Below are 23,403 nucleotides of genomic sequence, written 5' to 3'. Positions count from 1 at the left end.
TGGCTGGTACCGGTTGTTCCTTTCCATGTTTAGGGCTTCCTTCAGGGTCTCTTGTAAGGCAGGCCTGGTGGTGACAAAATCTCTAAGCATTTGCTTATCTGTAAAGAATTTTATTTCTCCTTCACTTATGAAACTTAGTTTGGCTGGATATGAAATTCTGGGTTTAAAATTCTTTTCTTTAAGAACGTTGAATATTGGCCCCCACTCTCTTCTGGCTTGTAGAGTTTCTGCCGAGAGATCTGCTGTCAGTCTGATGGGCTTCCCTTTGTGGGTAACCCGACCTTTCTCTCTGGCTGCCCTTAAGATTTTTTCCTTCATTTCAACTTTGGTGAATCTGGCAATTATGTGTCTTGGAGTTGCTCTTCTGGAGGAGTATCTTTGTGGCGTTCTCTGTATTTCCTGAATTTGAATGTTGGCCTGCCCTGCTAGGTTGGGGAAGTTCTCCTGGATGATATCCTGTAGAGTGTTTTCCAATTTGGTTCCATTTTCCCCCTCACTTTCAGGCACCCCAATCAGACGTAGATTTGGTCTTTTGACATAATCCCATACTTCTTGCAGGCTTTGTTCATTTCTTTTTCTTCTTTTTTCTTTTGGTTTCTCTTCTCGCTTCATTTCATTCATTTGATCCTCAATCGCTGATACTCTTTCTTCCAGTTGATCGAGTCGGTTACTGAAGCTTGTGCATTTGTCACGTATTTCTCGTGTCATGGTTTTCATCTCTGTCATTTCGTTTATGACCTTCTCTGCATTAATTAGTCTAGCTGTCAATTCTTCCACTCTTTTTTCAAGATTTTTAGTTTCTTTGCGCTGGGTACGTAATTCCTCCTTTAGCTCTGAGAGGTTTGATGGACTGAAGCCTTCTTCTCTCATCTCATCAAAATCATTCTCTGACCAGCTTTGATCCGTTGCTGGCGATGGGCTGTGCTCCTTTGCAGGAGGAGATGCGCTCTTATTTTTTGAATTTCCAGCTTTTCTGCCCTGCTTTTTCCCCATCTTTGTGGTTTTATCTGTCACTGGTCTTTGATGATGGTGACGTACTGATGGGGTTTTGATATAGGTGTCCTTCCTGTTTGATAGTTTTCCTTCTGACTGTCAGGACCCTCAGCTATAGGTCTGTTGGAGATTGCTTGAGGTCCACTCCAGACACTGTTTGCCTGGGTATCAGCAGCAGAGGTTGCAGAAGACAGAATATTGCTGAACAGCGAGTGCACCTGTCTGATTCTTGCTTTGGAAGCTTCCTCTCAGGGGTGTACTCCACCCTGTGAGGTGTGGGGTGTCAGACTGCCCCTAGTTGGGGATGTCTCCCAGTTAGGCTACTCAGGGTTCAGTGACCCACTTGAGCAGGCAGACTGCCCCTTCTCAGATCTCAACCTCTGTGTTGGGAGATCCACTGCTCTCTTCAAAGCTGTCAGACAGAGTCGTTCGCGTTTCACAGGCTTCTGCTTCTTTAGCTGAGCCCTGTCCCCAGAGGCGCAGTCTACAGAGACAGGCAGGTTTCCTTGAGCTGCTGTGAGCTCCACCCAGTTCGAGCTTCCCAGCGGCTTTATTTACCTACTTAAGCCTCAGCGATGGCGGGCGCCCCTCCCCCAGCCTCGCTGCTGCCTTGCGGTTAGATTGACGCAGACTGCTGTGTTAGCAAGGAGAGAGGCTCCGTGGGCGTGGGACCCTCCCAGCCAGGTGTGGGATATAATCTCCGGTGTGCCCGGTGTTACAGCGCAGTATTGGGGTGGGAGTTACCCGATTTTCCAGGTGTTGTGTGTCTCAGTTCCCCTGGCTAGGAAAAGGGACTCCCTTCCCCCTCGTGCTTCCCAGGTGAGGCGATGCCTCGCCCTGCTTCAGCTCTCGCTGGTCTGGCTGCAGCAGCTGACCAGCACCGATTGTCCAGCACTCCCGAGTGAGATGACCCCAGTACCTCAGTTGAAAATGCAGAAATCGCCAGTCTTCTGTGTCGCTCGCGCTGGGAGATGGAGACTGAAGCTGTTCCTATTCGGCCATCTTCCATGTCAGTTGTAATAGCTCCTGTTTCGTTTTCTAGTAAGGTTATTTAGATTTTCTCTTCTTTTCTTGGTTAATCTTGCCAATGGTCTATCAATTTTATTTATCTTTTCAAATAACTAGCTTTTTGCTTCATTTATCTTTTGTATTTTTTGTTTGTTTGTTTCAATTTCATGTAGTTCTGCTCTGATCTCGGTTATTTCCTTTGATTTTGGTTTGTTCTTGTTTCCCTAGTTCCTTGAGGTGTGACCTTAGATTGTCTTTGCTCTTTCAGACTTCTTGATGATGTAGGCATTTAGGGCTATGAACTTTCCTCTTAGCACCGCCTTTGTGGTGTATCCCAGAGGTTTTGATAGGTTGTGTCATTATTGTCATTAAGTTCGAAGAATTTTTAAATTTCCATCTTGATTTCATTTTTGACTCAATGCTCATTCAGGAGTAGGTTATTTAATTTCCATGTATTTGCATGGTTTTGAAGGTTCCTTTTGGAGTTGACTTCCAGTTTTATTCCACTGTGGTCTGAGTGCTTGATATAATTTCAATTTTCTTAAGTTTACTGAGGCTCATTTTATGGCCTATCTTGGAGAAAGTTCCATGAGCTGTTGAATAGAATGTGTATCCTGTGGTTTTTGGATGAAATGTTCTGTATATATCTGTTAAATCCATTTTTTCCAAGATATAGTTTAAATTCATTGTTTCTTTGTTGAATTTCTGTCTTGATGACCTGTGTAGTGCTGTCAGTGGAGTACTGAAGTCTCCCACTATTGTTGTGTTGCTGTCTATCTCATTTCTTGGGTCTATTAGTAATTGTTTTATAAGTTTAGGAGCTCGTTAGGTGCATATATGTTTAGGACTATGATATTTTCCTCTTGGACAAGGCCTTTTACCATTATATACTGTCCCTCTTTGTCTCTTTTAACCACTGTTGCTTTAAAGTTTGTTTTGTCTGATATAAGAACAGCTACCCCTGCTCGCTTTTGGTGTCTATTTGAATGAAATGTCTTTTTCCACTGTTTTAAGTTTATGTGCGTTCTTATGTGTTAGGCGAGTCTCCTGAAGGCAGCAGATGGTTGGTGAGTTCTTATCCATTCTGCGGTTCTGTACCTTTTAAGTGGAGCATTTAGGTCATTTACATTCAATGTTAGGATTGAAATGTGAGGTACCGTTACTTTCATTGTGCTCCTTGTTGCCTGTGTACTTTGGTTTTGTTTTTTGTTTTTGCTTTTTAACTTGTATTTTTTGCTTTATGGGTTTTGTGTGATTTTTTTTTTTTTTTTTTTTTTTGAGAGGGAGTCTCGCTCTGTTGCCCAGGCTGGAGTGCAGTGGCTGGATCTCAGCTCACTGCAAGCTCCGCCTCCCGGGTTTATGCCATTCTCCTGCCTCAGCCTCCCGAGTAGCTGGGACTACAGGTGCCCGCCACCTCGCCCGGCTAGTTTTTTGTATTTTTTAGTAGAGACAGGGTTTCACCATGTTAGCCAGGATGGTCTCGATCTCCTGACCTTGTGATCCACCCGTCTCGGCCTCCCAAAGTGCTGGGATTACAGGCTTGAGCCACCGCGCCCGGCCGGTTCTGTGTGATTTATGCTTTAAAGAGGTTCTGTTTTGATGTGTTTCTAGGATTTGTTTCAAGATTTAGAGCTCCTTTTAGAAGTTCTTGTAGTGGTGATTTGGTAATGGCAAATTATCTCAGCATTTGTTTGTCTGAAAATGGCTTATCTTTCCTTCATATATAATGCTTAGTTTTACTGGATACAAAATTCTTGGCTGATAATTGTTTTGTTTGAGGAGGATGAAAATAAGTCCCCAATCCCTTCTAGCTTGCAGGGTTTCCGCTGAGAAATCTGCTGTTAATGATAGGTTTTCCTTTATAAGTTACCCAGTGTTTCTGTCTCACAGCTCTTGATTCTTTCCTTCATCTTGAGTTTGGATAACCTGGTGACAGTGTGCCTAAGGAAAGATCTTTTTGTGATGAATTTCACAGGTGTCTTTGTGCTTCCTATATTTGGATGTTTAGGTCTCCCACAAGGCTGGGGAAATTTTCCTTGATTACTCCCCCCGAGTATGTTTGCCAGGCTTTTAGAATTCTCTTCTTCCTTGGGTATACTGGTTATTCTTATTTTGGTTGTTTAACAAAATCCCAGACTTTTTGGAGGCTTGTTCATATTTTCTTATTCTTTTTTCTTTGTCTTTGTAGGATTGGGTTAATTCAAAGACCTTGTCTTTGAGCGCTGAATTTCTTTCTTCTACTTGTTCAATTCTATTACTGAGACTTTCCAGAACATTTCGCATTTCTAAAAGTGTATCCAAAGTTTCCTGAATTTTTGTTTTCTCATTAAGCTATCTATTTCCTTGAGTGTTTCTCCCTTCACTTCTTGTATCATTTTTGGATTTCCTTGCATTGGGCTTCACCCTTCTCTGGTCCCTCCCTGATTAGCTTAATAACTGACCTCCTGAATTCTTTTTCAGGTAAATCAGGGAATCTTCTTGATTTGGATCCATTGCTGGTGAATTAGTATGATTTTTTTGGGGGTGTTGAAGAGCCTTGTTTTGTCATGTTACCAGGGTTGGTTTTCTGGTGCCTTCTCATTTGGGTAGGCTCTGTCAGAGGGAAGGTCTAGGGATGAAGGCTGTTGTTCAGATTCTTTTGTTCCACAAAGTGTTCCCCTGATATAGTATTCTCCCCCTTTTCCTATGGATATGGCTTCCTGTGAGCCAAATTGCAGTGATTGTTGTCTCTCTTCTGGGTCTAGCCACCCAGTGAGTCTACTCGGCTCTGGGCTGGTAGTAGGGGATGTCTGCAGAGTCCTGTGATGTGAACCGTCTATGGGTCTCTCAGCTGTGGATACCAGTGCCTATTCTGGTGGAGGGTGCAGTGGACTCTGTGAGGATCCTTAGTTTTGGTGGTTTATTGCTTTATTTTTGTGTTGGTTGGCCTCCTGCCAGGAGATGGTGCTTTCCAGAAAGCATCAGCTGTAGTAATATGGAGAGGAACTATGGTAGGTGGGGTCCTAGAACTCCCAAGATTATATGCCCTTTGTCTTCCACTACCAGGGTGGACAGGGAAGCACCATCAGGTGGGGGCGGGATTAGGCATGTCTGAGCTCAGACTCTTCTTGGGCAGGTCTTGCTGTGACTGCTGTTGGGGATGGGGGAAGAGATTCCCAGGTCACTTGAGTTGTGTAGCTAGGAAGATTATGACTGCCTCTGCTGAGTCATGCAGGTTGTCAGGAAAGTGGGGGAAAGCTGGTAGTCACAGGCCTCACTCAGCTCCCACACAGACTGAAGGGCCGGTCTCACTCCCACCGTACCTGCCTCACAACTCGGAGTCTGTTTCCAGCCCACGGGCCACAGGGTTGAAAACTTGCCTGAGGCTATCCGCCTCCCAGCTGCAAGAGAAAAGGGCTTTAGTTCTCTCCCTGCCAGTGAAGTCTGCAGGCAGGATTTGCACCCTCCCTTGCATTCTGGTCAGGAGGCTTCTCCCCCTGTTCAAATTGTTACAAAGGTCAGCTAGAGAATTCCTTCTCCCTGGGGAGTTTTATCCCCTGCTCCTCTGGCTACCCTCCTGATGGATCCCAGTGGTGCCAGGCCTGCTTGGCCACCATTTGGACCCAGCGAACTCCCAGGGCCTTTCTGCTGCTTCCTCTACCCCTGTATTTCGCTTGGCTCTCTAACTTGACTCAGCTCCAGGTAAAGTGGGAAATTTCTCCTGTGAACAGACCTTCAGCTTCTCCAGTGCGGGGGTGTGTTTGGAAGAGGAGGGCCTCCCTTTCCCACTTCTGCAGTTGGGGCACTCACAGTATGTGGGGTTTCTCCCAGGTCCTGAAGGAGCAGTCTGCTTTCTTCAGAGGGTCTGTGGGTCCTCTTGATATTGCTGATTTTTTCTTGCAGTCAATCTGGAGCTAAAATTTACAGTCAAGCCTCTGCATGCTGCCTGGTCTGGAGCTTCAATCTAGTCCTGCCTCCCGTCCACCATGATCCCTTCTGCAATGCCATCAATTTATTTTTCCCTTCTGTGATGTCATCAATTTAAGTGTGTGTGTTGTTTTATTTTATTTTATTTTATTTTATTTTTTGAGAGAGTCTTGCTTTGTCACCCAGACTAGAGTGCAATGGCGCAATCTCATCTCATGGCAACCTTTACTTCCCAGGCTCAAGCGGGCCCCATGCCTCAGTCTCCTGAGTAGCTGGGACTACAGGTGTGCACCACTACAACTGGTAATTTTTTTGTATTTTTTGTAGAGATGAGGTTTCTCCATGTTGCAGTTGTTTTACTTCTATGGGACTGATCCCTCTACTTTTAAAGATTTTTTTCCCCAGCTGCACAATCTATACCTTTAAAACTGCAGTGTTTCATAGATGTGTTATGGAAATTCAGAGTCACTGTTAATCAACACAACTTCTTGAGAGCAAAAAGCTATGGAAACATCAGTTACTATAGATTCCCAATGTGCCTAGTAACTACGATAGATATTATAGTGAAATACATTTCAACACATACAGTACAATGTGATGGATATGTACAAACATGTTCAAAATACTTATGAAAGGCAAAGGAACAAGTAGTAACTAACTCATCTATATGGTATCATAGAAAGTTGTATGTAATAAGTAACATTTGTGCCTTGAAGGACATGTTAAGTCTTTTTTTTTTTTTGAGAAGGAGTCTCGCTCTTTTGCCCAGGCTGGAATGCAGTGGTGCGATCTCAGCTCACTGCAAGCTCTGCCTCCCGGGTTCTGGCCATTCTCCTGCCTCAGCCTCCTGAGTAGCTGGGATTACAGGCGTGAGCCACCGTGCCCAGCCAAAGGAAATGTAAGTCTTAAAATGGCAAAAGTATCCCAGGGAAAAAAGAACAGCATGCATATATGTAAGGAGAGAGGTATGAAGGAAGACAACATGTCCAAGGAACTGCAGGCAATTTGATGTGTCTGCAGTAGCATGCTTAGGGAGGGGTAGTATGTCATGGGAGACAGACTAGAGAAACAGGTGGAGACCAAATCATAAAGAATTTGTGTATCATACTAACTTGTTTAGGTTGCCAACTAATGCCACAGATGCAATACTAAAGCATTAAGTCACATTTGATTCCTAATTAACATCTCAAATAAAACTATATGAATAGTAGAGAGAAAATTACAGATTGACCTTACTCACCTTTCAACACTGTTCAAATAAGAGGATCCATCATGACCTCCTACTGCATATAACAGATCATCAAGAACACTGACCCCAACTCCACATCTCCTTTTGCTCATTGAAGCCACCATTCTCCATTCATTGGTCTGTGGATCATATCGTTCAACACTGGAAATGGCATCTCCACTGCACCAACCACCAACTGGGGAAGTAACAGAAATGGTCAAGAGAATCCTATCCCGAAGCATAGAATGTAACACTCACTACGAACTTCACTGTGACCTAATGCTTAGACTCACCAAATGTCTCTAGCAGTAGGCCAAAATGCAAGTTATGACTTTAACTCATTCCCCTGGGATTGTTATAATCTTTAATTAATTATGTAAATAAGTTAGTATTATATCTATTTTACAAAGGAGGGCAATGATACCAATTCAAATAGGATTATGACATAATATATATATATGGATAGAATGGAGAAATTATAGATGGATATGCATAGAATGGAGAAATAAATTATAATTGTTTAATATGTTTTTCACAATTCCATGTAATTATGAGATGAGCTGCACATTGATATATAAATTAATGCATGTGACTCATTTCAACAAAACATCTACTGCACGACATTTTTATTTTTTATTTTTTGAGACAGGATCTTGTTCTGTTCCCCAGGCTGGAGTACAGTGGTACAATCACAGCTCACTGCAGCCTTGACCTCCTAGGCTCAAGCCATCCTCCTGTCTCAGCCTCCCAAGTAGCTGGGACTACAGGCATGTACTACCACATTCAGCTAATTGTTTTTCTTATGTTTTTGTAAAGATAGGGCCTCCCTATATTGCCCAGGCTGGTCTCAAATGCCTGGCCTCCCAAAATGCTGGGATTATAGGCATGAGCCACTGTGCCCAGCCAACATTTTTGGATTTATATAAAAATAGATATTACAGGTGTTGAATGAGAAAAAAAAAATAGAGCACTCTTTTGGAGTATATCAGTGTTGAATCATGGGTTAAGAGTCAGGCTACATGCTGACTTGTTATTTGTTTCTTATGACAGTAAATATCACAATTGTCCAAAGGATTATTCAAATGACAATTTCTCACATGGGAAAATATTCAATTTACTAACAGTATAAGATCCAAACCTGCAAAGAGTACTTCCCCACATCGGATAGGTTTCCGTGGTCTCGTCCTTGGTCCTTGCATTAGTGGTCGTTCTTGTGGCAACAGGAGGTAGTTTTTAGCCTCATCTACCAAGTCTCTGTAGAAAAAATTCTCCCTTTATTCCAAATATCTAAATTACATTGTTACTTAAGTCCCAATGTAGTTTAGGAATATATAGGTTGGCAAAGGGAAGCAAGCATAAATCAAACCAAATCATGAATGCCAGCCAATATTAAAATTGGCACAAACATGAAAGCAATAATGCCAGTCAAACTGAGTTGTGAATTGTTATTTCCATCATGACTCATATCTCACTGCAAATTTAGCCTAAAGCTCAACATGCTTACAGCCAACGATAACTTAAAGAAAAGTAAAAATCACAATTTGATTACCACACTGCAGAGTTACTACGAGTTACTACTTTTTAATAAATTTTATTAGATTCTGCAAGATATTAGCAAGGTAGCACATCGGCCAGGGCAAGAGTTACTTGCTAAATTGGTTAAAGTAATAAAATTGGGTCAAAAATCAGATTGCTAAAAAGAAACACTGTACTGTCACAAATTCGCTATCTGGTAACATATGAATGGTTTACTCTCAACAAGTCTACTGAGACAAATTTCCTGTCTTGTTAAGATACTTTAAGAGAAGAATCTAGTAATTACACTTGTAATTACTTTGCCATGGCTCACACCTCTAATCCTGACACTTTGGGAGGCTGGGGGCGGGTGGATCACGAGGTCAAGAGATTGAGACCATCCTGGCCAATATGGTGAAACCCTGTCTCTACTAAAAATACAAAAAGTAGCCAGGCATGGTAGCGCACACCTGCAGTCCCAGCTACTCGGGAGGCTGAGGCAGGAGAATAGCTTGATCCTGGGAGGCGGAGGTTGCAGTGAGCCGAGATTGTGCCACTGCCCTCCAGCCTGGCAACGGAGCGAGACTCCGTCTCAAAAAAAAAAAAAAAAAAGACAAAGACTTTGACCTCCTAATAGTTTGTTAGGTCATTTGAGGGTTCCTAGAAATAATACTATAGAGTTATAATATTGAGCAAACCAACACAAGATTAATGGTAGTAACAACACTTACAGCTATATGCTAGTCCCGGTTTTAAGTGCTTAATATATATAAACTCATTTAATCTTCACAACAGCCTCATGGAATAGGCACTATTATCATCCTCACTTTATAGAGGAAGAAACTGCAGCACAAAGAAGTTAGGATATCAGGAAGGGTCTTCTTTTAAATGTGACTTCATAAGTACCTTTACTTGCTGCATCAGAATCAGTACAATCTAATTTACGTGTAATGGAGGAGGGCATCTATGTATTATTTCTTCAGATTTCAGCATGTATAATGTATATGATTTACCTTTTTGCTACTGCAAATATTTAGGGAGAATTAATTACCATTTGTCTGTGTTTTAAATGTAAAAGACAAATACCTAGTTTAACTCTAGTCCACGGTAAAGGGAAAAACAATGATTAATATAAAAAAGATACAATAAAATAAAATAGAAACATCTAAAATCCCCTCCAGCCTCTCCTGTTAAAAGAACAGGTTTTAGTTTATAGAAGAAATGCAAGTTGAATCTACATGTCCTACCACCATTCTAAAATCAGGGATCATTCTAAATGTCTTTAATCACCAAGGGAGGTCCAAAGGTCAGTGTAGTTTAAAAAGTTCTGAGTATGGATTTTCTCTTTCACTTTTATATTTGGGACATGCTGGGAAAAATGGTTAAAAATCGCAGAAGATTTCAGATTTGAACCTAAATCTTAAAGTCTGTCAAATTGGGAATGTAATTGATTACATTTTGTATATACTTTAGAGACAGCCTAGTAAAACAGGTTGCTTTTTTTTCCCCCTTTGTAAAAGTAGTTGGAGTTTCTTTTGTCAAAAAAATTCTGGAAACTGCTTCACCTAGTTCTAGTGAAAATCTTTTTACAGCTATTTTAGAAGGTGGCAGATCTTTAACTCTGTCCACAATTTAGAAAGCAAGGCTGATTCTATTCCCCAACCAGCCATATGTGATGGAAGGAAAAAATGTTCACTGACAGAGTCAACAGCATTATTCAATTATCTTAAGGAAAAAAAAAATATTAGCAGAGAATTGACTATTCAAATTCAAGCCTGCATTAGAATCTTGGAAATCTACCTCTTTATTGCCACTTCTACACCAATAAGCACCACACATTAAAAACTAATGGAATGGAACACTGGAAGTTTAGTTCTCTCTTCTTCCTTTTCCTCCTCTTGACCCTAGCCCAGAAGAAAATCTTGTTAAATTAATGCCCTGGTTTCAGCTCTACAAAATACAACATTTAGGAAGCAATATAAATAAAGAAATTAGGAAGAAATAGGAATGCTTAGTTGTTGATTTTTCCCATCCAGGGTCACTCATACCTGCATTCTTCATCACTTTTGATGAGGGGATCAGAGCCTACTGTGCCCACGAGGAACTTGGGACTAAGCAAAGGCAAACGAACATGCTGCAGCACCTATGAGAAAATAAACACCATTATTTTAATTAATTAATTTTGAGATAGGTCTTACTTTGTTGCCCAGGCTGGAGTGCAGTGGCGTGATCATGGGTCACTGCAGCCTCAACCTCCTGGGCTCAAGTGATCTGCCTACCTCAGCCTCCAGAGTAGCTGCAACTACAGGTACATGCCACCATGCCCAGTGAATTTTTGTATTTTTTTTTTTTTTTGTAGAAACGGGGAATCACCATGCTGCCCAGGCTGGTCTCAAACACCTGAGCTCAAGCAATCTGCCTGCCTTATCTTCCCAGTGCTGCGATTATGGGCTTGGACCACTGCACCCAACCAATAAACACTATTAAAGGCATGAGCTCTCATCTATAAGATATTTAAGAGAATACATGACCCATGGTACCCTACTATGCTTCCAATTGTTTTGGGATCTCACTGAATACCATAAATAAGGAAGGCGGGAAGGCGTAACTACTAAAAATGTTCAGCAATACATTATAAGCTGGACTCAAATTAATTCACAATCCAGAAGAATATCTTGTTGAATTGCTAAAGACTATAATCACAGTAACGAGAATGGGTCTAAAGTGAACTACTGATCGCTCAGTGATGACTGATGCATCATCTCTTTGCTCTTGAAAGTGTGCTAGTATTTCCAAGTTATATTGAAGGAAAACTGTGGTAGGATTTCCAAGCTATAGAAAAGAAGCATCCTTGCTTTCTTTTGTTCATTTTATACAATTTAAGTTTTGAATTGTGCTATCATTCAAAAGTAGAATTGATCCAAAATATGGGGAAAGCAAAGGAGCAAAAAGCCCACATTAATAAGCAACCAAAATGCTTCTAAATACTTATTTCCTTGATTATTTGGAAACAGATGGACTTTCTTACAGACAAATGTGGAGTGATAACTGTTTTATGTTTGCATGACAAATACATATTATCTCATCTAGTACTAAGCAGTATCTTTTTTTTTTTTTTGATCGCTCTGTCGCCAGGCTGGAGTGCAGTGGTGCAATCTCGGCTCACTGCAATCTCCGCCTCCTGGGTTCAAGTGATTCTCCTGCCTCAGGCTCCCAAGTAGCTGGGACTACAGGTGCCCACCACCACGCCCAGCTAATTTTTGTATTTTTAGTAGAGACGGGGTTTCACCATGTTGGCCAGGATGGTCTCGATCTCTTGACCTTGTGATCCACCCACGTCGGCCTCCCAAAGTGATGGGATTACAGGCATAAGCCACCGCGCCTGGCCAGTAGTTTCTTAGAGAAGCATTTTTATCATTACCTGGGGTAACTGAGGACGTCTTTCCTGAATACTGTATTTGACCCAGGCCATCACTGCATTGAACACTTGTTCTTCACTGCGAACGTTTAGTTCATCACTGGATATTATATCAATGAGTTGATTGGCTGGAAGCAACATGAACTCTTCACTCTCCATTACCTGTTCAAAGTTAGGTAAGAAGAAAAAAAAATCCTGTGATCACATTTATTGTCTCAATGTTTTTCTTCAGGGTTATGGGACAAAGCTGTATTCCACAATGCACTGAAGTTTAAAACGATACCAGAGGAAAAGAAAAACTTATAAAGAGAACAAAGGAAGGTACAGAAGACACCATTAAAGTTTAGTAAAAATAATCATTTGTGATTCAAGCAAATTAGGAAAAATGGCTTAAAAAAATAAATGATCAAAATAAAAATTTATATTCAAAATAAGCCAAATTAACTATACCAAACTATAACTCCAGATATATGAGGCATATAAAAACTCAGGAAAAGCTTTCAGAAGAAGATTAGTTGCTGAATAGGCAGTGTCTAGGGCAGAAAAACCAAGGGGTCAGTTTAAAAAAAGAATAAGAATGTCAGCAGTTCTGTAAACAAGAATGAATATAATGAGGAGAGTATTAGACCAGTGAAAAAACTCTGAGGACCAAACTCTCTAATATGTATGCTAGTGAGAATCTACAAACACCAATAATTTGTCTTCACCTAAGGCTAGGCAACTGTCAGAATGGAGGCAAAACGGCAACAAGGATATTACCTTGTTGAGAAGGCCAGCCACCTGTTCCAAGGCCTTGTAATTCCATTCATCAGGACGTAGAGTAAAAGGGACAGGGTGCAAAGCAGAGGAAAGAAACAGTCACTGCTACCCTTCATACCCTTCACGTGGTTTGTTATATTATTACTCAGGAGACTATACTACATGTGATGTCTATTAGTGCAGTCAGTACCTCTAATGAAGTTGATGGATTCTCTTGGGACAGGGTTATATTCACACCATCAAAAAGTCAGAATATTTAGCAGAATATGCAATAGGCCACAAAAATACTTTAAATATTTTATTAAGAATGTTTTGCTTAGCCAAGTGTGGTGGTTCATGCCTGCAATCCAAACAATTTGGGAGGCTGAGGCAGGAGAACTATTTGAGCTCAGGAATTCGAGACCAGCCTGGGCAACATAGTGAGACCTCATTTCTACAAAAATAAAAAATAAAAAAATTAGCTAAGGATCGGTGTGGTGGCTCATGCCTGTAACCCCAGCACTTTGGGAGGCTGAGGCGGGTGGATCACTTGAGGTCAGGAGTTTGAGACCAGCCTGGCCAACACGGTGAAACCCTGAGGCAGGAGAATCACTTGAACGCGGGAGAGGGAGGTTGCAGTAAGCCAAGATTGTGCCATTTCACTCCAGCCTGGGCAACAGAGTGAGGCTCCGTTTCAAAAAAAAAAAAAAAAAATTAGCTGGACATGGTGGTGCGTGCCTATAGTCCCTTCTATTCCAGAGGCTGAAGTGAATGGATCACTTGGGCCCAGGAGGTCAAGGCTGCAGTAAGCCGTAGTTGTACCAGCCAGCATCACAGCATTCTGGCCTGAGAGATAGGTGAGGCCCTATCACCAAAAAAAAAAAAAAAAAAAAATCTCGAGTGCATTAGGAAAAAAAATGCAAATCTTAAAATAAAACAGTAAAGGGCCATAAAGCTTGTTATATTTATAGCAGAAATAATAACAAGCACTTCAATTTTTATGGCATAAGTCTTCAAACGATCTGAGTGAGAGACTTTCTGAGGTTCAGGAAATTAAATAGTAACCTTTAAATTTTAGCTGAGGTTGCTTACGTAATTTAGTAATTAGAATAGTTGCATTTTTTATCTGTGGTAGGGCTGCTTAGTTTGGCGAACAAAAATACAAGACATACTTATACTATAAATTACTTGTTTATCTGGAATTTAAATGTAATTGGGTGCCCTGTATTTTCTCTGTTAACCTTGTGTTGAGGGACTACAAACTCCAGGGCTAAATTTGGGGCCTAGCTCTAGTAAGTGTGTTGGTCTTCACAGCATGCAAAACTTTAGTCATGGCTGCATCTTGCTTTCCTCTTCCTTTTCTCTCTAATTTCTTCACTTAAGCATGGTATTGTGTATCTTTGTGAAGTGCCTAAACATTTCTTTTTATATTTAATCAGAGTATAAACCAAATGTTACAAAAATATCAATGATCACCAAGTTTGAAGTTTATGAATAATCTACTAAGGTGTTAACCCCCCCTTTTTTTTTTTTTTTTTTTTTTGAGAGGGAGTCTCCCTCTGTCGCCCAGGCTGGAGTGCAGTGGCCAGATCTCAGCTCACTGCAAGCTCCGCCTCCCGGGTTCACGCCATTCTCCTGCCTCAGCCTCCCGAGTAGCTGGAACTACAGGCCTACAGGCACCCCCCACCACGCCCGGCTAGCTTTTTTGTATTTTTTAGTAGAGACGGGGTTTCACCATGTTAGCCAGGATGGTCTCGATCTCCTGACCTCGTGATCCACCTGTCTCGGTCTCCCAAAGTGCTGGGATTACAGGCGTGAGCCACTGCGCCCGGCCGGTGTTAACTCATTTAATGGAAACGCAAGATGACAGGAAGATTTTAAAATTTGTGTGAGAAAATATTTGGCACTAAGAGTAGAGAGTAAACATAATACTTTTGATAGACATGCCTGGCTAAAATGTCACCTCTCTTTTTCCCACAACCAGTAAAAGGATATTAATGAACTAGTACTAAAGTCTATCCTTTAATCAAATAACCAAGTTAAGAAAATAATGCTTCACAATATCTACTCTTAAATAAGAGTTTAGAGGAGATCTGAACTGTAAGCTCCACACTGTTATGGTAATCAGCTTACTTTTAGTTTCTTCAGATGAATGTAGATGCTATTTGAAGAATGAATAAAGCTGAAAACAAGCATGAATGAATAAGCAAAGTCATCTGGAATTGTTCTAACAAACATATGGTGAACTTAGTTGTTGAGTTTAAAGACAATTTAAAAATGTATTATGAGCAGAGTAACACTATATGAATTAAGCTAGGTCTAATGAAGTAGGAGAAAATTAAATACAGATTTGATTAAGTTCAAAAATAATTTAAATGAGTCACAAATGTTAAGCTCCAAATGACTTTTTTTGCACTTACATGGAGCCATGCTAGTCCAATAAACAAGGGTAAGATTTCCTCACTGGGATTTCAATATGGTATGTATCAGGTTCACTTCAGAGGCAGGATTAGAACTAAAAGGGATTTCAGAACTTTCTCTACTCTCAAGAATATTCTTCAGATATTTGTGAATACCTTAGGTCTAAAACACAACTTAGAGCAGGACATTAAAAAAAAAAAAAACTTTAAGTGTACAGCTCGATGAGTTCTGATAAATTATATACTCATGTAAACAAGACCACAATCAAGATACAGAACATTACCATAACCCAAAAACGTTCTGAAGCAGAGAATTCTTAATGTGGGGTCCAAAGCCTTTAGCATATTGTTTTGGAGCTCCTCAGTGATGGCAAATCTTTATTTTTGGAAAGTGGATTTGTATTTGAAAACAGTGGGAAGAAATGAAGAGACAAGTCTATTATGAAGGCATCTAAAGAAGTTAGATTATTTTCAATGAAAAATTAAATGTGACTATAAAATAATGATTCTATCAACATTAATTAATAATATAAACCCCATTTAAGTCATAGAATTTCCCCTTTTATACTTTCCTGGAACTAATTTACTAATAGTTTGTTAAGAATTTTTGTATCTAAGATCATGAGAAATACTGATCTGTAGTTTTAGTGTCTGTGGTTTCAATCAGGGCAATTCTGGCCTTATAAAATGAGTTGGTAACTTCATTCTCCTTTTCTGAAAGACTTTGCATAGGATTAGTGTTATTTCTTCTTTACATGTTTGATAAATTCACCATCTGGGACTGGCATTTTCTTTGTGAGAAGGTTCTTAAATTATTAATTCAATTTATTTCATAGATATAGGGTTATTCTGTTTTTCTGTTTCTTCTTAAGTTAGTTTTTGTAAATTGTGTTTTCTTCAGAGAATTTGCCTATTTCATCTCAGTGAATTTATAGGTAAAATGTTGTTCATAATATTTCCTTATCATCCTTCTTATGTATAAACGATTTGTAGTGATATCTTCTCTTTCATTCCTATTACTGGTAACTTGTGTCTTCTTTCCTTCTTTTCTTAATCAGTATGGAGATGGAGGTTCATCATTTTTTTTTTAAAGAGCTCTTGGTTTTTATTCTAATTTTTATTATTTTCTTCCTTCTACTGTGGGTTTAATTTGCTCTTCTTTTTCTAGTTTGTAAAAGTAACCAGTGCAACAAAAATACAAACTTTCCTATATACCAAAAGAAATTAAAATAAAAAGCAAAGAAGATTCCACATAGAAAAAGAAATACAGTAAATATAACTGAATCAGCTATTATTGATAAAAATATGACAGAGTTGAAAACAAATATATCAGTCAGAGCAATCAATGCAAATGGGTTTAAACTGCCTATTTAAAGAAAAAGATTTCAAATCCGCTCATAAAGCAAAACTCAGTTCCACACTAATTCAAGAAAAATACTTAAAACATCTTAATTTGAACAGGCTAAAAGTAATGGGAAGGACAAATACCAGTCAAATGGAAACAATAAGAAAATGAGTTGAAATCCAGATTATCAGACAAACTAGAACTTAGACAACAAATGAATTAAATCTGACAAGAGGAACACTTTACAAAGCTCAAAGTCACAATTTATAATCAAGACATAAAGTTATGATTATGCATAAGGCAACACAGTAACTACCTATAGATGATATAAAGAGAAATAGACACACTAATAATAAGAGACTTTAACACACAGGTCCAAGGACAAAAAAGGAATATAGAAGAGCTAAGCAACATAATCAATAAGGTAGATCTTATGCATACACATCCAATACTATATTATGAGAATAGAAACTAGAAAATACACATTTTTCTCAAGTACACATGAAATAGAAAAATTGATCATATATTAGGTTACCAAGAAAGCAAATTTCATAGAGTAGAATTATTACACTTATCAAAGTGCACTAAAACTAGCAATTAAAAATGAAATTAAAAAAACACAAAAAACCTTTCCATCTAGAAGTTGGAAAAATTTATTAATAGTTTTTGAGTTAAAGAGAAATATAAACAGAATTTCCATAAAACAATGATAATGAAGCACTAAAGACCAGAATCAATTAAATATATTCAAAACAGTGATCCGAGAAGAATAGCTTTAAATACTTACAGTAGTTACTATGAAAGAATGAAAATAAATTAAATTAATTCTCAACTCAAACAGCTAGAAAAAGAATAAGTGAAAATAAGGTACAAGAAAGAAGATAATAAAGGTAAAAGCAGAATGAAATAATCAAGCAAAAAGGTAGTAGATCTAATTAATAAGTAAAAAATCCTCTGTTTGAAAAAAAGTTAAAACGGATTACTAGTTAACTTGTACAAGGAAAGAAACATTGAAAACACACATACAAAATCAAAGTATTAAGGGTAAATAACCACTGATACAGAAATTTAAAAATTAAAGAGATTACTTTGTATACCTCTATATAGATAAATTTGAAAACCTAGATGAAATTGGTAATTTTCTAGGGAAATACAGTTTACCCAAACTGATCTCTGTAAAGAAAGAAAATTTCATAGAAGAAATAGAAAAACTTATCAATAAATTACTTTACAGAAAAGCACGAAACCTAGATGATTTCAGAGGGAAATTCTATCAAACTTTTACAGACCATAGTCTCCATAGTATATTTATTGTTTCAGAGCACAGAACACGAAGAAAACTTCCAACTCATTTTCATGAAGTATAACATTTATACTTAACTTGACAAACACAGTACAAGGAAATTAAAGATTAATATCGTTTATGAATATTAATGTAAAAATACTAAATATTAGTCAGTGGATTATAACACCACCATAATAAAGAGGTATATGCTAATAATTCAAAGACGTTTCACTTGTAGGATTCCATTAATGTAAGTTACATTAATGGGTTTAAGGAGAAACTTCATATGATTATCTCCATAAGAACTGAAAAAGTCTTTGACAAAATTCAACACTGCTCCTAATAAAAAGTATTCAAGAGAATAGGAATTGTTGGACATGAATACTTTTTCCTTTTTGGAGACAAAGTTTCGCTCTGTTGCCCAAGCTGGAGTGCAGCGGCGCAATCTCGGCTCACTGCAACCTCCAGCTCCTGGGTTCAAGCGAGTACTTTCTAAACATGATAAAATATCTACACCTCAATCCTAAAGCCAATATAGTACTTAATGGGAAAACACCAGAGGCATTCCTACTAATGTCAGAAACCAAGGAAGTATGTAAAATATTTCCATTACTATTTAACATTTTACTAGAGTTATCAAGCAACTAGACAAAAGAAAACAATTAGAAGCATTAACAATTGGAAAGGAAGAAATAAAACTACTAATATGTAAGTGATATAATAGGATTCCAAAAAATCTCTAAAGAATCAATGGTAAAAGTAACTCAAAGAATAAAAAAACTCAGTGAGGCAGCTTTCATACACATTAATGATCACCAGTTAGAAGATATAATGGAGGAGAAAAACCTATTTTTGATAGCAACAAAAAATACTAAGAAGTAAACTTAAAAGGAAATGTAGGCCAGGTGGGGTGGCTCACACCTGTAATCCCAGAGCTTTGGGAGGCCAAGGAGGGCAGATCATTTGAGGTCAGGCATTCGAGACCAGGCTGGTCAACATGGTGAAACCTTGTCTCTACTAAAAATGCAAAAATTAGCCAGGCATGGTGGTGCATGCCTGTAACCTCAGCTTCTCGGGAAGCTGAGGTGGGAGAATTGCTTGAACAGAGGTGCGGTGAGTGGAGGTCGTGTCATTGCACTCCCCACTAGGTGACACAGCCAGGCTCCTTCTTAAAAAAAAAAAAAGAAAAAAAAAGACAAGAAAAAAGAAATGTATAAAACTTAGATGAATAAAACTATAAAACATTCCCAAGAGATACAAAAATACAATTGAAGAAATAAAATCTTGTTATTTGATAGGACAACTCGACATCATAAAATGACTGTTCTTAAGTTTACTTATAAATTAATATGATCCCAATAAATATACCAATAAATTATTTTATTGGAACTAGATAAGGCGACACTAAAGTTCATCTGGAAAAATAAATAGCAAGAAAGCTTGGAAAACACTGAAAAACAAGAGTTACATGGTGGGGAAGGGGTTACTAGCCCTACTGCATACATACTAAAATTCATTATAAAACTTTAGTAATTAAGCCATAATAAATAGAAAACAGTATCATACTGGTATATGGCCTGGAACAGAAGGTCAAAAGCCAATTACATACAGAAATTTAGTGTTTAATAAGGATGCTATCTGAAATCACTGGGGCAAAGAAAGGCTTTTAAATAAACGGTATTTAGGCTAGATGGCCATTCAGAAAAAGATAAACTTAAGTCCATATTTCACACCATACACAGAGATAAACTAAGACCATTTACATACTAGAAAAAATACTTGTAAATTTCTCTGTAACCTGGGTTTGGGGACACCTTTCAAACTCTGCCTCAAAATCCAGATACAATAAAAGAAAAGACTGATACATTTGACATTAAAAAAACCAAAAAGTTTTGCATGATCAAAAATACAATAAGCAAACTTGAAAGACAAATGCAAACTGGAAAAAGTATTTGTGACATGTATCATGGATAAAAGGCTATCACTGTTAATATATAGAGAACTTTAAAAAATTAAAGAAAAAACAAAAATCTAATAGCAAAATGGGCAAAATACATTAAAACACAATTCACAAGAATTATACATATGGTGCTTAAAAATAGAAAAGATGTTCAACTTATTTTAAGAGAAGTATAAATTTGGAGGCGGAGCTTGCAGTGAGCGGAGATCCGGCCACTGCACTCCAGCCTGGGCCACAGAGCGAGACTCCGTCTCAAAAAAAAAAAAAAAAAGAAGTATAAATTAAAATGATACTGAAATTCCCTTCTCATCTGTTAAATTAGCAAAAATTCCAAAGGCTGGCAATACAATCTGTTGGTGAGGCTGTGGACAATTAGCCTCATAGATTACTGGTTAGAATGATTCAATCCCTATGGAAGGGAAATTGGTGATACTTAAATGAAGTTAAAGTTAGGCCCTGCAATCCTATTTCTAGGAATTTATTCTAAAGATAAACTTCCAACAATATTGACATATTCATACAAAATGTTATTCATTGCCATATTATTTGTGATGGCAAAATATTTAAAGCTACCTAAATGCTCAAACATTGGAGACTGATTGGACAAACAGTGGTACATCCACACAAGGAGTACAGTGCAGCTATGAAAAACAAGGATGATCTAAATCAACTAATATGGAATGAATTCCAGAAAATATTAAAATGCAAGGTGCAACAAAATATATAGCATGCAGAAAAGAAATGGAAATAGGAAAACATACATGTATTTAATTTTGCAAAAGGAAACAAGAAGGATAAACCAGAATCTACCATGCATCAAAATAATAAATAGCAACAAAGGACTATAATCTACTGAATAGAATAAGCCCATAAGTCCACAGTGCTAATCAATCAATACGGGTTAAGAAAAATTCTATCCTATAGCAGAATGTAGACAGAAACTGGAGTTTTTTTTTTTTTTTAAATTACCACTTTGCAACCATCATAGTAAGTATTCAGGAATAAAGGAATATGAAAGTAAAGGAGTAAAGGAATATAAAAGGAATATAGGAGTATTCAGGAGTAAAGGAATATGCTATTGGCAATATACCCCCCAATTACCCAAACAAAAATATTTACAGAGCAAGGAGAAAATGATAAGGTAAATGAGGCAAAATGTTAACAATTGGTGAATCTGGACAAAGGGTACATAAAAGTTTTGTCTTATTCCTGTGATTTCCTATAAATTTGAATTTTTTCAAATAAAGTTTAAATAGTATTTTTCCAGTCTGATAAGGCTAAAAAAGTGGTATTTTGTTTTGAAATACGTTTCTTTAATTATAGGTGAGGTTGAGCGTCCTTTCACGTTTATTTTCCATTTGACCATCTTTTTTTTTTTTACATATTCCTTATTATACCCTTTGCTTATTTTTCCATTGTGTTTTTCATGTTTTTTTTTTTTTTTTTTTTTTTCTGATTAAACTTGGATGAGCTCATGGGAATTAGCATTTTTCTGTCATGTATGTTCCAAATAGATTTTCTGAGTTTGACATCAATTTTTTAGTTCATGATGCTTTTTATGTTGGAAAGAACAAAAAATTTTAACTTTTATGCAATCAAATTAATCTTTTTATGGTGTCTGAATTGTATCCTGCTTACATTCTTCTGTAGTACCAAAATGTTTGTAATGTTTTAATGTTTCTTAAGGCCAATGGACCTAATACTATTAATAACTTTTATTCAGCATATATGCTGAGATATATGTGTATATATACATATGTGTGTATATATACATGTGTATATATATGCATATACACACATGTGTATATATGTGTGTATATACGCGTATATATGCATATATATACGCGTATATATCCTTCTTAAAATAATCCCTTCCTTTGCATCTCACAACCCATGCTTGCTCTTTTCTTCTATCCTCTCTAAATATTCCCTGTTACCATTGCCAGTCACTTATCCCTCTATATTGGAAACATTTTAGGGCTTTTTTCTTCTCTCTCCCCTCTCAGGTGATCTCATTGGTATTGATTTGTTGACCTTGTTTATGGTGGCAAACTGTTTCATTCTCCAGTACACCTGTAGTACAAATTTCCAGAAGTAGGAAGCTGAGTCAAAATAGTGTGTGTAAAAAGTGTGTAACTTTGACAGATACCACCATAGTTCCTCTCAAAAGGGTTGTACTAACTTATACTCACACTAGCAATGATCTTATTTCCCCACAGCCTTGCCAACAGGGTGTATAAAATTTCTGGATATCTGTAATCTGATAGATAAAAAATGTTACTTTCATGTAGTTTTGTGTTTTAGTTATTTTAAACAAGCAGATTTCATACATTTAAGGGGAATCTGAATTTCTTTTCTGTTTATGGCCTGTTTTTCTGTTAGGTCATCAGTTTGTGTATTGACCAACAGGAGCTCTTGACATAAGGAGATTAACATTGTCCATGATACAAGTTACAATTGTTGTTTAATCCAACATGTGTTTATTGAGATGGTTTCCCACTCATCGTGGTTCAGAGTGCTTTTAGTGCTGCTTTCATATGAAGGAACATCCTTCTGTAAGCCTTTCCTCCTGTAGGCTGGCAAAGGACAGTGGAGCAGCCAACACACAAAACTACGGTTTGTGCATGGCTAAAGACCATGGTGATTTTATAGCATCCTGGGCATTTCACATCCATGAAGTAGGAACTGGGGCTCTGCACCAGGCGTTTCTTCTTGTGTTTCCTCTTCTCCTCTTCCAGAGAGGGATGAAAGAGATCCTTTGCAAGAGGCATGTTCTCGTGGGAAGGTCATCACCACCAGAAAGGATGATTTACAAATATTTTTCCCCAGCTTGCCTTTGACTTTCATCTTATAATTGTTGTTTTGCTTTGTTTTACCATGAAGAATATTTTGAATTTTATGTAGTCAAATCTATCAATTTTCTCTTCTGTCTTTTCTGGGTTAGTCAATTAGAAAGACCTTTTCCACTTCAAGATTGTAAAGAAATTGCTCCATGTCATCTTGTAATATTTTCATGGTTTTATTTTGTATGTTTAAATGTTTGATCCATTGGAGGTTATCCTGGTGGACAGAGGGTGGTATTAAAGCATAAAATAGAAAATATGTAAAAAATGGCAGATAGGAGGCAGGACTAACTTGCACCTTCCAATTGGACAGACAGAACAGTGTGTGGAGATTCACATTGTGAACTTTTACTCCAAGAACCACCAGAGGAAAACTGAAAAGAATTCACAGATCCTTTGATAGAAGTGGCTTGCAGCTGCAAAATCTGAGCCAAAAAACTGAGTGCCCAAAGTATGAGGGGGCAAAGCCCACCTCCGAACACACATCCTCACTGGAGAACCTGAAAATTCAGATTATGGGAGGATTTACTCTTACCTAGAACTGAAATTAATTTAGTGACATATGAAAGTAAAAGCAGCAGTAGGAAGAGCCCTGTAGGCAGTCCTGGTCCCCAGGGAAGCCATTTCTGACTTTATCTCACAAGGGTCCTTGGGGAGAACAGCCAGTGGAACTGGGGAAGGGCCACAGAAAGAAGGAGACTTCCAGGTAAACTGTGTAATAATTTTGACTGAGTGCAAATTTTC

At 38.1% G+C, this 23,403-nt stretch overlaps 1 protein-coding gene across 3 annotated transcripts in view; it reads right to left on the bottom strand.

The window, feature by feature from the left end:
* Nucleotides 1-23,403, bottom strand: part of KLHL20 (kelch like family member 20) — a 73,235-nt gene that overhangs the window by 29,781 nt on the left and 20,051 nt on the right. For all 3 annotated transcript variants that reach the window (XM_023207183.1, XM_023207182.1, XM_023207184.1), the window contains 4 exons: nt 12,072-12,230; nt 10,699-10,793; nt 8,274-8,389; nt 7,148-7,331 (listed from right to left, as the gene is read on the bottom strand). In XM_023207183.1, coding sequence (XP_023062951.1) covers nt 7,148-7,331; nt 8,274-8,389; nt 10,699-10,793; nt 12,072-12,230 — 554 coding nt within the window. The remainder of the gene's footprint in view (nt 1-7,147; nt 7,332-8,273; nt 8,390-10,698; nt 10,794-12,071; nt 12,231-23,403) is intronic.

The sequence above is a fragment of the Piliocolobus tephrosceles genome, chromosome 1 (assembly GCF_002776525.5).
Source record: "Piliocolobus tephrosceles isolate RC106 chromosome 1, ASM277652v3, whole genome shotgun sequence".
NCBI classification, from domain to species: domain Eukaryota; kingdom Metazoa; phylum Chordata; class Mammalia; order Primates; family Cercopithecidae; genus Piliocolobus; species Piliocolobus tephrosceles.
Note: the sequence above shows the minus strand (reverse complement) of the source record. Positions and strands in the feature narration are given on the sequence as shown.